This window comes from Balearica regulorum, chromosome 14, assembly GCF_011004875.1.
Source record: "Balearica regulorum gibbericeps isolate bBalReg1 chromosome 14, bBalReg1.pri, whole genome shotgun sequence".
In the NCBI taxonomy this organism is placed as follows: Eukaryota; Metazoa; Chordata; class Aves; order Gruiformes; family Gruidae; genus Balearica; species Balearica regulorum.
The window spans coordinates 5,471,600-5,486,197 of record NC_046197.1 but is presented as its reverse complement, the minus strand read 5'-3'; the positions used below and the strand labels follow the sequence as shown (position 1 = coordinate 5,486,197).

Below are 14,598 nucleotides of genomic sequence, written 5' to 3'. Positions count from 1 at the left end.
GCAGAATTGCCCATCCGAGCGAGCCCAGCTGTCCACTGCGTTCAGTTTCCATCAATCGTAAGACACGTTAGCAAAATATGGATCTCAGCTGAGACTTAGTTCAGCAAATTCTGATTGTGTGTGTGTGTTTGTGAACTGCATTGTAACCTCTTCAGATGTGAGAGGAGCTAGGGAAGGCTTGTTTCTTTTCTTGTTAGAGCTACCTAAGAACGCGTGCCCCTCGGATGGAGACCTGACAGCACTAGTTAGAACCAAGCGTAGTGTTTGCAGGCACCATATAAGTTTTTCCCATGCAGTTCCTCCGCTGCTCTTTGCTGACTTTCAGACCCCTGCTATTCCTGTCTCAGGCATCTCTGGAGGGGAGGTTGTCAGTTGTGATGAATTGTGCATTCATTTTGTAATGGGGGCAAGTCATCGCTAGGGAATAGGCCTAACACACTCGTTTCACTTGTGACTTGGGTTGAACTTGAACCTACTTCTCCAGAGGAATAGTAGTAGAACAGTAAATTACTATGTTTCTTGTCTTTTAAGTAACTGTTATTTTATGAATAATAATTGAGATTAGTAAGATCAATTTCTGGTATTCCTGGAATTGTGTTGCACGATCAAGAAGTAGTAGCTAGTAAAGAATCACGAGTCTCAGCTGAATAATGTTTAATACAAAGTAAGCATGCAATAATGTTTAATTAGTTTTTAATTTATTGGGATACATTTATTCTTTTCAAGTTATCCAGGTTACCCATCTGTACGCACCCAGAAGTGTAAAACACTAGACTTCTTTTGGTTCATACAAATATTAAAACAATATACAGACCATACGAAATAAAAAGTAGATGTCAAGGCAGTTCTTTGACTATCTATACTATAAAATTGCATGCTGCTAAGATCTGTTAGGTACCTTTTGGTTCATCATGTCTGTGATTCATTAGGCCTGATTTGGAAATCCCACTGATGTTGCTCAAGACTAACGAAGTATACTGAAATAACGAGTTACATCATTGTTCACCTCATGAGGGAATGGAACTGAAACTTCTAGTGTTTCCACTCTCCTAACAATGCATATTGCCTATATATAGCAAAAGTGCTTTTAGTGTTTATTTGCTAATGTTCATGATTCTTTTTCACATGAAAAGAGGCTGGCCTGCTACAGTTAAACAAAATGATATGACTAGATGTATCCTGACAAAGTCAGATCATAGTTTGATGGTTTCATTTTGGATGACAATAATTTAACATTTAGTAAGCATGACAACGTGAAAATTAATATATGGAAACATTCTGAATTCTGTTCACTTTTATAATCTTCCCATCCTTTTGAGTCGCTTGGGGAATACTGAATTTTCTAAAAAGCAAGCGATGCCTGTCTCCCAGACCTCAACTGGGAAGATGCAGTAGGAACGGGGAAAATGATGGAAATGGGGAAAGCACCAGAAAGGGGTAAGTGCTCAACCTGATTCTGCCCTGCCCATTGCCAGACGCTGAGCTGTAGTACAGGGAGATCTCTAGCACACGGAGACACCAGAGGTGACTCATTTTAAAAAGAGATGGTCAAGAGTGACAGGAGAGCGCAAAGGGAAGAGAGAGGGCTGTCTGAGCGTGGAAACCGTTGTCCTTTAGACTAAACTCTGAAGGCAGCGAGCACTAGGTTTATGGCCAGAACGAGAGCGCCGCGTGGCGACTACGGAGTCCTAGAGAACGTGAGAGAAAAATTTGCATGTGAGTTTTGTCATTTTTCTGTAGATTTGTATACCTTTGGGGATTTCTTAAAATAATGTGTGAATCACTCTAGCAACCTCTATCTTATGTAAGTCTTAGATTGATCCTTGACAGCTTTACCACCTGGAGTGATGAAGTAGTTCTCTGCTTTTGTTCTTGATGGGCGTGCAGGTTTAGCTTCCAGGCGCTTTCGCTCTGTGTGTATGAGTGTGTTGCTGGGGTGGGAGTGAGAGGCCGATTATTACTTTTTACCTAAATCTCAAAGGTTTTACTTCAGAATGTACTGGGTTTATGTTCTCATTTTTCAAAGAATATAAATACACAATTCACTATCCTGAGTTACTAGATGTTGGTGTTAAATGAACCAGATAAATTCTGACAAACTCAATGTTTAAAAATTAGGTATTAGAGACAAGAACTTTGAAAATACGCTTAAATATGGAGGGGGGGGGAAGCAAACAAACCCAAATAATACCTACAAAACATATGTAAATGCTCTGTAAAATTTAATTTATGAATACACTATGCATGTAACAGATAAAATAGCACTTTTTTGTGATTTAAATCTTCAGGGATGTGTTTGTTCCTGAAGGTTAATCTATAAAAATATGTGGCGTTCTGGAAATGTGTTCAAGAAAGTGGGCTGTTTTGAAAAGTCAGCACTCATCCTGATGATCAGCTTTGGCCCTAGCTGAGCATCCCAACTCAGCTCTCTGGCAAATGTCCTTTGGAGAAAACGTGGCCAGTACTGTAATAGCGGATGAAAGTGTGTCCTTGGGGAAGAAGGCAAAGCCACACCATCACAGATTATTTAGTTGTAGTTTAAAAAAAACCCAACCAACCAAACAAAAAAACCCCCACCAAACAAAAAAACAACAGAAAAAATAGGAAACAAGCACAAATTCACGAGCTCAAATTTCTCTTCTGACACACATGCACTCAACTTCTGAGTGAATCCCTGTATTTCTAATTAAACAGGCTTCTACTTATTCCTTTGCTGGAGGCATTTTTGTTTGATTAACAGAACAAAAGGTTAATCATATAACTTTGCCATCTCGTAGCGTTCTGAAGCAGGACAGAATAGGTAGCTCCTTGTTCTCCCTGCTCGGCTGCCAGTCAGCTTTGCAATAGGCAATGCAAACACGGAGCTTTCCCCTCAGGCCCCCGTGGCATACTTTTCTCGAGGTATTCTCGGTAGAAGGTGAACATTCCTCTTGTTTGTGACTTGTGTTGTCTTAGTGGAAGTTTGTAGATCACGTAATGGATACGTGAGCTGTGCAGGAGATTGTCATCTTGTCTCTGTCTGTCGGGGACTACAGCAGATGTGCAAATCCCTGCCCGTTAGGAAGGAGCTCTTTTTGCTCCTACCTAATGCACATCTATGATTAAAACACAGAGCAACAGAGTTAGTAATGAAATCATGGCGTACTTGGAAGCAGATGGATCAAAGTTTTTCTTAAGACCATGTTAATAAGATCTTTTTTAATTCCTTGTCTGAATTTACCTGGTAATTATAAGTTAGCAACTATAATTCTCTTGGACAGAGTATTAGTTATGATTTTCTTGTCTCTTTGTTGTAAGGAATGGTTCAAACTCGAAGCAGCAGACTTTCATCTCTGCAAGTGACTTATGTTTATGGTTACGCTTGCAATAAAAAAAAAAAATATTTGCACCTTTGAATAGACACACTGAGAGTTTAAAACACAAAAATCTAATTCTCCTCGATGACTTGTTTTCATTTGGGAGCTCTGAAATGCACTTCATCTCCATGCACTCTGCTTTTGGGGGTGGGCCTGCCAAACTCTCTGGAGGCCGGTGTGCACGCATCGCGTGGGAATTGCTGGCAGCACAAACACGCCACAAGCTGCCCGGTACCTGGCGTTCCCTGGCCCTCCAACGGCTACGCACAGCCGATGTCTCACTCGATGCGGAGGGTCTGTATGAGCTAGCGTCTTGTTTGTTGTTTGAGCTTTATGACTCATTTTTCAGTTTCTTTGCCATACTGAAGAAGAAAATGAGTTGCTTGGGATTAGACTGAAAAGCCTTTTAAAAGATTTGTTTTGGCAAAACAAAAATGTTGTGATTGAATAAAACACTTGATCCCACATCAAATTTTTGTTTATTTTTCAGGAATTCTTAAACCTTTCCTAGAAGTAAATTTTGAGTAGCTTCTCGACAAAGCATCTTTTCAGGTTCATACTTGGTGGTTTTTAAAATACCAGATGCTTTAATGTATTTTCAATTTATTTTTTTCCTAATAGAAAAAAATCTTGCAAGTTCAGGAATGAAAAATGTGGCAACTACCCTCTTCACACAAAATGTCTCCTGGTTTTAGTTACTATTCTTAGACCTCTGGTTGGTCAGTGATGTTATGCTTTTGTCACTTGGCATAGATTGTGTGCTGAGGGGTTTCCAGGAGTTGGGATAGATGGATTGGGGGGCTGAGGGGTGCTTTGTTTTGTTTTCTTGGGTTTTATGAACATATATGTGAATTGGTCACATCTGAACAGATTCCCTATATTCAGAGACTGAGTGATGTCTCAAGTGCTGTAAATTGCAGTTCCTGTTATAAGTCTTTTGCTTTACCTTTCCCTAATGTTTAATCTCTGAACCCCTAGCTGTGTGGCTACTGGTGGTCCAATTGTGACCCCACCAGCTCTTCTACTATAGCTTGTAATTGGATGCAAAATATCTGCTAATCTTTCGTGGATTTGACAGGGCAGAAGTGAACAATTACAAGAGTGCCCATAATCATACAGAGTTTCTGCCCCTAAACTACCAGTGAATCCCCTCCAACACCGTTTCAGTATATAACTGAAAAAGCTGTTCTCCATGCTGTGTAGGTTTATGTACATCCTGTGTAAAGAGGGAGAGCGCTGATGGTGGAGAAAGCGAATAAAACCAGCTTTGTGGGCTCTCCCATTTCTCACCCCCCCCCGTATTGGGAAGATGCCATAGGGATGACGTGATGAAAGTATGGAGATATATTCAGGTAGCTTCAGTTTATACAAGGCGAAGATGCACATAAATCCCCTAGCTGAATGATTCAGACCTGTCAAGTCTCATGCATTATGCACAGGGCTCATTCAATTAGCCTCTACCACAGCGCCTATAACTCAGGCGCCTGCGAAGGTGATGCCACGGCCTTTCTCCCACTCCGCATCTTCCATGTCAGGGGCAGCTGCTTGGCCTCCGCCGGGCCTGCGGGCCTGCCCCCGGCTTAGGGACCAGGGACGGCCGGAGGGGCCACCGTGCTGTGCGGCCGCCAGAGAGCTCTGCCAGCAGGGACGCCTTCCCTGCCCGGGACTCACGTGGCGCTCTGCTCGCGGCCCAGGCGGACGAGTTTCGTGCGCTGGATTAGAAAAAGTCGTGAGGTCAACGGATTGGCAAAGACCTGGGTTTGTTGGGAAAGTTTAATCTACAAAATGAAGATGGAGGCTGTTAAATCTCTTGTTTTAAATAAGTTGTAATAAACACAAAATAATTGCATTACAATGTCATTAGCATACATAGGGCTAAAGCTAATTTTATAATCAATGTATAAATTGTCACATACAGTTTAAAGTCGGAGCAGGTATTTGCAGTAGCGCTCTGTTTCCAGGAACGCGTGTGTCCCCCTGTAGCGCGTGCATCGGGCAGCAGCGCACGGTGCCAAGGCAAAGTGCTGACCTCTCTGTTCTGACAGACTGGATTGTGAGCATTTTGCCTGTTGTGTTTCTGTAATGTAGAAGATCTGATAACAAAACCAAGACAGATTTATGCGAGTTACCAGGGCTTCCTTTGGGGTGGGGGTGGTGCCTTTTTCCCCCCTCCCTGCATATTAACATTCCTCTGGGACAAGTGGCTTTCCCGTGTTTTCCAAAAGCTGCTTAATTGAAATCAGCTGTAGTCTCTCCCCCACCATTTTCAGCTGTGCGCGCCGTATTTACCTGTCACGCCTTTGTGTCTCTGGCAGCGATGCACCTCCTGGGGCTGAACTGGCAGCTCCAGCCGGCGGACGGACACACCTTCAACAACGGGCTGCGGCCGGGGCTGCCGGGCGCGGAGGACGGGGCTGCGGCGCCATCTGCAGGCAGAGGTGAGGCGGCGGCTCGCGCTCCGGCGGGCGTTACGGCCGGGCTCGGCAGCCGGGCGCGCGCGCGGAAGCGGGGTGTCGGGGTGCCGCGGCACGGGCGGGCTCGCTCGCTCTCCTGCCGTCCCCTGGAAGATGGCTGCCGGCTGGCTGCCCGGCTGCGCTTACTCCCTGCCTCTGCGCGGTAGTGAGCGAGGTGACGTCCCCTCTCGAACCTCATCTGCTAACGCAGGTGTGCTCCCTCAGACACGAATGAAGAGGTGCTCAGTCAAAATAAAATTAAAAAAAAAGAAAAGGTACATTTTACCAGCTATGTGTCCTCTTTCCAGGTATAGCTTAGAGATCTCAGAGAAAGAGGAAAAGCTTGACTTAGGGGAAGTGCTGCCTGGGACAAGTCAAGAACTTTGGCTTCCAGCCAGGACCAAATCCCTGGGGTTTTTCCTTCTTTCTCAGATACAGTTCTAATGGTAAACATCAAGGACAGCAGAATTTGACCCCTGGTAGATAATCTGTCCTGTGATGCTAGTATGAGCAATGGAGGCAACAACAAGACTTTTTTTTTCCCTTAAAGAAAAAACTGTGTTCCGGTGGAGGATGAGAGACAGGATGAAGAAAAGAATGAAGAAAAATCTGGAAACAGATTACTTAAACTTTCTTAAACTGAGAGAGTATATATTGAAAATATAGAGAAATTACATGTCGTGAAAAGAATTTTGATCATTTGAATGGACTGGTTTTTACTGGTGAGGTTCAGGTGTTTTCTTTGCTACATCGTGACAAGGCTTTCCCTGGTTATTGCCAAAATTATGATAGGAAAACAAATGTTTCAGTGAGTCAAAGGACCTCACTGGCCTTAGTGTATGGTGCAGGTGGGATGGGATGGCTGAAATGGAAGTAAGAGCATTTGCTGTTGGTGAGCAGAAGAGTTTTGCTCAGAGCTGAGCATTGTCTTGCTCACAGGACCTGTGGCTCGTGTTAAACTTGCTGATTGCCAAAGCAAGCGCTAGAAACAAACGCTAACACAGGATGCTGCATTGGATGTATTGGGAAAAAATCAGTTAATGTAGTGCTGGGAAAGGAAACTGAGTTGTTCTTTGGTATGCCAAATTATTTCATGGATTTGCTTCTGTTTTTAATAAATGATGATGCTGCTCCTCAGCTTCTTCACATTTTCCGTGGAAGGACTGATTTTGGCTTTTTCCTTTTCATGAAATCCTATATCCTAATGGTAGCAAAAAACTGTAGATTTTTGGACAGTGGTTTGTTGGCTTGGCTTTCATCTCTGCCTGTAGGTCAGACTGGACAAACAGCACATCCCTAAGTACAAGGTGCAATGTTTATATTACTGCTGAACTTCTTCCACATTGTGCCCAGGTGAGGGACCCTATGGTTTTAGGCAGGAACCTGAAGAGCTCGAGTCTGCAATTATGGTCACTTAGTGGACAACTGCAGTGTTTAACATGTTTCCAAATTCCCTCCCCTGCAGCTTTTCGTTGCCATTTCTGTGCAAATATAGGGCAGCAGGATTTGTTGAACTGGAATGTGCTCATCTGCCTGGGGCACCGCAGTGCAAATTCTGGCAGTTTATCCCAGCCCCACTCTAATTAGCTTTGCACATTTGAAGGGGCTGAGCTGCCGCTGTTTGGGGAGTGGTAACCTCCTGTAGAGTAGCGAAGGAGACAGAATTAGTTATGTCTTAAATTGCTGCAGTTAGCCTTCCTCAGAGCAAGTTTACTTGTTCTTCTGACATTTTGTAGAAGGTTGCTGAAATGTTGATAATCTGGGGGAAGAACAATATTTAGGCAAGCAATCTTCCACAGTGGAATAATATGAATGACAGGTTTGGATGCACACAAGGAATATCTAAAAGACAAATTCTCATAGCAGGGAAGGGTGAAAAGTTTTTCCACCTCACCTTTCCTTTTATTATGTCCAAGTTAATATTGCTATCCCAGCAGTTTTTAGGAAAGCCTCTGACAGCTTTTAACACAACAACCATTTCAGGGCTCAGGGCTCTGGCTGTGGCGAGTGACCTTTCTATAATTGACACAACTCAGGATGAAGCCATTCTTTTCAAAACACGGGTCTCCCAAAGAAACCTTTAACCCCTAGACTGAGAACGGCCACTTAAACACAAGCTGTGCCTACTCAGCAAGCAAGGCATTTTAAAGTAGAGCAATTTGGAAGAGGAAAAAAAAAAAGCACAGATATTTCAATTTGATCTGCTTGTTCCTTATTATGAGACTAAATTCTGCTATGAAATAATAAAACTGCAATTTAAGAGGAATGTAAATTACTTTATTACTGCATTTTCCTATCTGAATGAAAACAAAATTCACTATTAAGATAACACAGTTGCAGGTTTTGTGTAATTACACACTACATCTTGCTAATGCTGGGGATTTCTGAACGGAGGAGTAGGCAAGCGCAATGGGTAGAGAAATCCTCAGTGCTGCTGTAAAACTGGGAGTGAAGTCCAGCATGCTCTGACTGTAAACAAAGCAGGGCATAGCTTTGTGGGCTGTGCCTTTAGGCTCTGGAAGTTGTGCTGCACTGGGATATAGATTAAGAGACAAAAGCAAAGAACAATTTCTTTCTTAATACAAACAGTAAGGTAGTATCCCTTCATAGTACGTAAAAAACAGAAAGTTAGCGCTGCCGCGGAATTGCTACAGAGATGAGATAGGTAGTCATGACATCCAAAAAAAAAACTTTCTGAGAGTGAAGCCTGTATGTCTCTTACAGCTGCATAAGGATAATGTTAGAATGTCGGTGGAACAAATCTAAATTAGTGGGAAAAGTGATTAAAAAAAAACAAAAAGGCATATTTGGGAATAATTGCTTCTTCACAAAGAGGAGAATTAGATGACCTTATGGGATTTTTCTGTGCCTAGATTCTTTTAATCTATGCCAAAAATATAGTCTACATTTAAAATTATGTAGTAGGCTAGACACACATTTCCATAAAATATGTAACTGACTGTGTGCTGTTTCCTTTCTAATCAACGGAATATACTCTAAAAGTCAAATCATTTGAGAGGACACCTAAGATAAACTACCATTTATGTGGAAATATCCAAACTGACTCCAGCTGCAAATCCAAGCAAAGAATGCTTTGGCGTAGAGTTTTTTGTTTATGATACATTGTCTTTGGTGTGCTCACAAATTTAGCAGATTTTCTACTAATGAAAAAATTACTTAGTATTTTTTATCTCAATTATTTGCTATAAAGCTGAAAAACACAGTAAGAGATTGTGGTCTCTGATCATAGAAACCCACACTTGGGAAAAAAAAAGAAAAAAACAAGAAAAAAGCCAGTGAAGATTATTATGGACAAGGACTGTGGACCTGAAAGATGACTTCACTTACCATAAATATACTGACTAATTGGAAAAGGTAGATTTGAATGTATGTTCTGATACTCACATAATCCAGGGTTTCTGTCTCTTTGGACCAACCAGCTTGATCCAGGTTCATTCTCAGTTTGAGATATTTCATTAAGTCTACCACAGTGTGTGGATTTTAAAAAGACAATTACAGTTAATTAAATGCAAAGTATTGAAGTGTCATGAAAAATACTTGTTTCCAGTTATCAAAATGAGCTTGTTTCTAGTTACCAAATTCAGTGTTGTAAATCTAATGGCAATAATGAAATGAAGAAAGTTAAATTTGCTGTTAAATTTGACACCATCTTACCTGCTTGAGGTAAGAGAGGGGAAAAAACGGGTTTCTACTAATCTAGCAGAAATTTCCCTTGAATAGATATGGAAAGCTAAACTCAGCAGTCATTGTGAAGCTGTATAGGTTGTCTTCAGCTCTCTGCAAATGATTTTGGAACCTCTGCTGGATGCTGCAGGTCCGAGTTGCGTTTTGGTTTGCACATAGAAAGGAGTATTTTCTCCTTTATGATAGTTAAGATATTTTATTAGCAATGCAGCAGACAGGCAATGTTAAATGAATAACCAAATTATTAAATGGGAAGACTTGCCATCCTTACGTATTGCAGAGTGGGGGTTCAGATGCAAATAGAACAGCCCCTGACTTTGCTACCCCAGCTGTGTTCCTGCTGAAACCTCATCCTGCTCATCAGACAGTAGAAGGGCTCGGGACCAACTGGAGGGAAGCCTTTGTCATGTTGCAAGAGAGAAAAAGATGGAAAACTCATACCTCATTAACAATGTAAACAAAGTGAATCTCTTGGTTTCTACTGTTTCCTTTCAGACACTTTGAAACAGATGATCAAAATGTAATAACAATCAATGTATCTTAAATGTCACTTCCGTTACCTGCATTCAATTTAATCAAGACCTGCCATCATTTTCCAGGTGGATTAATCTTATTAAGTAGTTAGGTGGCTGATGTAATGTAGATCTTAATTAATGCATTAGCAATCAGAGGTATTGATATGGACGCTATGAAGGCTTGCCGATGTGGTTGTCTGAAAATACACCAGGCTCTGGGACTGTCTTAGCAGAAGCAAAGTATTTGACTAAGTTCAGCAGACCAGGAGTTTTATTTTTATGATTGTGTTGATGGTGATAATATGAGTTGCTGTGTTTAAAGTTAAGTGATGAAGTGTATTGTATACCATCGGAGAAGATTGTTATGTTGATGTAGCAGTTTGGGCTAGTATGTGTTTGTTCTTTGTGAAACGCAGTGAACTAACAGATCTTAATTTCATTTCTGTTATAATTTGCTGTAATTCTGAAAACAATGGATCTTGTGACGCCATGCCCACATGAATGTGAAGATGTGCCTAAATTTTTAGGTGTATCAGGGTATTAAGGCATGTTTCTTAATTCCACCCGCAGGGCCAGATCGTTCGACTGCAGCTGAGACAGAGCAGTGGTCTTAAGCAGACACTCTCATTGCAGAATTTCTTTCCTTTTGCCACAACAGAAATATGGGATACCGACCAGGAAACCTGAGATTTTGATTTCGTTTCAGAAGCTGTTTTACTGGACACTGAAAGCTCATACAAATTCAGAAGCTTGCTTCCTCCTCACTTCACAAAATAGAGCTCATTAGTACCCCAGCATCTTCAGCATAACTGAAGTTCAAGATGTGTCATAGCAGCTTCTCCAGACAAACTCTAATTTCCTGGCTTTTTACTTTATTATAGCTGTGGGAATTTGTTTTGCATCGGCAGTCAATCTGTTGTACACATTTCAAAAAGAATCCGTTTTCACTTGGGTCCTAGGGCACTTAGGTATTACTAGTAGATATTTTGAAGCGTAATTTCATATAGGAAGTCACCAGTGTGGTAATAGTGCATAGCACTGATTTTTTTAAAATTTTTTTGCCCACTGAAGAAATTTGTATACAAAAAATATTTTCTGCTTTTTTTTGTTTGCTTTTCTGAAACAATAAGAAATGTTTGGTCATATAAGTAGCATATTTACCTGAGGAAAAAAACAAGCTGTCATTGAAAACCATAGTAATTCCTACACATTCTTTTTTGGCAAAAAGTCAGTGGAGTGTATTTTTATATTGAATGGTTTCCTTTACACAGCTGTACAACAAATTTATTTGGAATTCCGAGTCCGCTGTGAAAATCCTTAACTATATAATAAACAACAACAGAAAAATAGGTTAGATGGGGAGGAAAGCTATGGCTGCAGCAGTGATTTATAAGAGATGCAGAGGTACAGGAAAAGAAGTGAAAGAGAATTCTCTTTAACTACCACTCGTGATATTTATTCCTTGTATGTAATTTGAAATGGTCCAGATTATCTTGGTAGTTCATTATGGATCCGTTGGAACGGTTATTCTGCTAGATATTTTTCAGGAATGTTATCAAGACACGATTTACAGTCATCACCCTTATAAAGGCGCACAGTCAAAGCGCTGGAGTTAATTGCTATTTAAATGTGATGTCTGTAGCGTGACACTGCTGGTAGCCAGATTTAATTTTTATTTTTTAATTTTAACTACAGTATGGGAGAGGAGCCTATAATAAATACTCAAGTATATCTGGTTTCAGTGTAAATACAGTTCTGCCTCCGTAGCTGACACTGCTTGACATCAGTTAAATTAAAGGCTGACTGGGCATGTCCTATCAGCTGCCACCTTGAGACTGACCTCCAGCTCCAAGATGAGGCCCGCTGACAAGTTAGCAGGGGGGTTTGCATTGCCGTTGTCATGCTTTGCCTGTTTGATAGCTGCACAGACAAATAGACGTGAGTGCTAAAACAGTCTTTTCAAATGTATATGCCAAAATAGTAATTCAACTGGGTAAATAACACAGCAGTTTAAATGAATAAGTGTTATTTAGTTGATAAATATATGTTTGACTGAGCGATTGAAATGGCTCCCCTTGGTAAGATGAAGAAGTATGCTTTTAAAACTCTCTTTTGTAGATATTTATAGAGAGAAAATCACAGGGGAAAAAAAAATCAAATATCCATGGTGTTATGAGATAAACAGACGAAACTCTAGAACAGTCACTCACAGCAGCAATAATGACGTTGGGATTCATTTGTGTATGAGTTGTTTGGGTTAGTCTTTCTTCCCAGATTTGTCAGTTTGTCACATCTGTAACCTCACTTAAATGCAGTTGATGTTCTTTGAATGCGATCTGCAGTGGTCCATCAAAATGGAAAAGCTTCTAAAAATAGCTGGAGGGAGTGAATCAGGTGGCAAGATACATTCTCTACATTAGGAGGTGAAGACTGAAGGGAGCTGTAAAAAAGTTTACCTTAAAAGTCTCTAGAGACAGAGTTTATAAGTGAAGCTGTTAGTGCAGAAAAAGGCATTGCAGCTATAAAGCTGGGATGATGTTCTGCTTTTCAGGTTTAAAAAAATAAACTTAAGCCTATTGACTAATAAAAGAGGTTCAGTGGTCACATCTACTTTGCATTTCATTTCTGTATTTCTAATTTGGGGAAGAAGGAACACGAAGAGGCCAAAGTTGAGACACCTCCTGTAGTATTTTTATGACTGCTCTGCATTACTCATCTTCAAGGTGAGAATTTTTAATAGGCCATTGTTAACATTTCTGTTTTACATGTAGTCATCTGAGAACATCAAGATCATGACCAACTCAGGTGCACTGGTTGTGTCAAAGCAAGGACTAGAACCAAGATGCTCTCACTAGTTTTGTGTCTTATACCAACAAGAGTAACTCAGCAGGAATTTATAAGAGTATGATTCAATAATTCATAATCTTTAGAGCTCTGATAGCTCACTAGACTTAAACTTTCTAAGTCGTTAGTTAAAATTGCAAATGTAAAACTTGTATTTCAATACAAGCTTCAATAATTTCTAAATTACGTTATTTTCGCATTGTAATGTAGAACTGTAAAAACAGGATCTCCTGTATTAAATTCTTAAAAGCAAAAATAAGGAACGCTTTCTGCTTGCCGGAGGTGAGACAGCAGCTGTTTCTCATAGATGTGGCACAGGCTGGATGTAGAGCAGAGGCATGCCGTACAACAAAAATACAGGCTTGAGAGTAAGGAGTCATGTGTCTGTTCCATTCTTTGCTGTAGGTTAACTAAATCTTGATCACTTGTGATAGCTGGTCATCTAACCTGCTCTTAAAATCCTCTGCTGTGTTGAACCTCTACAGCTCTCAAGTCCTCTTCCTAGGTAGATTCTCCTGGAGACACTGAAATGTTCCAGGAGGAGTGGGTTGGACAGCTAGAAACCAGATCATTTGTGTTGTACAGCAAAAAAAGAGAGTCTATGGGGAGATGCTTCCAAAGATAATGCCCAGCTGAATGGAATCATTTCATTGTTAAGAATGTGAATCATGTCTGTAGGCTGATGGACAATTACAAATTCAGTTGTCTCATCTGCAGTTTTCACCAATTTTTAAGCTATTATATATATTTATATATATTATATATTTGTTTACCTGTGAGGTGCATGCTGAAGTGATGTGAACGTAACTCTGATTCTCTTGATGACTAGAATATTTTCTTCTTAACTCCTGAAACATGCCCTTTCCCAGATAGAAATAGAAAATACAATTTTGGAAAACCGAAGGAGCCTAAGGCTAAATTCAACTAGAAATACTAAAAATTGAATAAGAATTAAATTAATTTTCAAAGTTATAATTCTAGGGAATATATACTCAGCAGACTTGGAAGCAATGTAAAAATCATTGATGATGGTGTTTTGGAGCTGCCTTAATAGCCAACCAAACCATTATCTCCAACAGAGACTATGGTGGCCTTGCCATTTGCGTGCTCAGTAAGCTTGCCACACTGGATAGAAGTGAGCTACAAGGGCCGAAGCAATATTCTGTACAATTTCTGTTTGATGCAGGTGAAAAACACATGACTCAGTAACTTCTACAGCAGATGCGTGCGTGAGGGCGTTCTAATACCATGTCACTTCTTAAAGTGTTCTGACGAGGATTCGTTTTTCTAAAACTTATTCTGTGACTAGGTTATTTATGTATGTTAGTAGCTGTTTCAGTACTTAATAACCCTGATATATATGTTTTTTTATATATATGTTTATAAAAAGAGGTAACTGACTATAAGCTGCTTATTTTTAATTAATTGGAATATTAGATTTGTGTTGCTAATACCAGCCATATCTCTGAATGTGCATGACCACTGCTCCACTGAATTCTAGGACTGTATTAAAAAGCATAAAGTATTACATATATCATAGTAAAAAGTATAAAGTATTGCTTAAAAAGAAACTAAATGAGAAGCAGATTTCAACATGAAGGGGAGGTTTCTGATTTCAAACAGATCTAAGCTCCAGATTCCCACCAATTTCACGTGTGGATTGCAGAAACAGATCACACTTACTGACTTCGGTATTCTTTATGTCAAATATTTCCACTAGCTTCT

General features: G+C 40.3%; 1 protein-coding gene across 8 annotated transcripts in view; it reads left to right on the top strand.

Moving 5' to 3' along the window:
* Positions 1-14,598, top strand: part of TENM2 (teneurin transmembrane protein 2) — a 619,020-nt gene that overhangs the window by 484,110 nt on the left and 120,312 nt on the right. For all 8 annotated transcript variants that reach the window (XM_075766471.1, XM_075766468.1, XM_075766467.1 and 5 more), the window contains one exon: positions 5,672-5,794. In XM_075766471.1, coding sequence (XP_075622586.1) covers positions 5,672-5,794 — 123 coding nt within the window. The remainder of the gene's footprint in view (positions 1-5,671; positions 5,795-14,598) is intronic.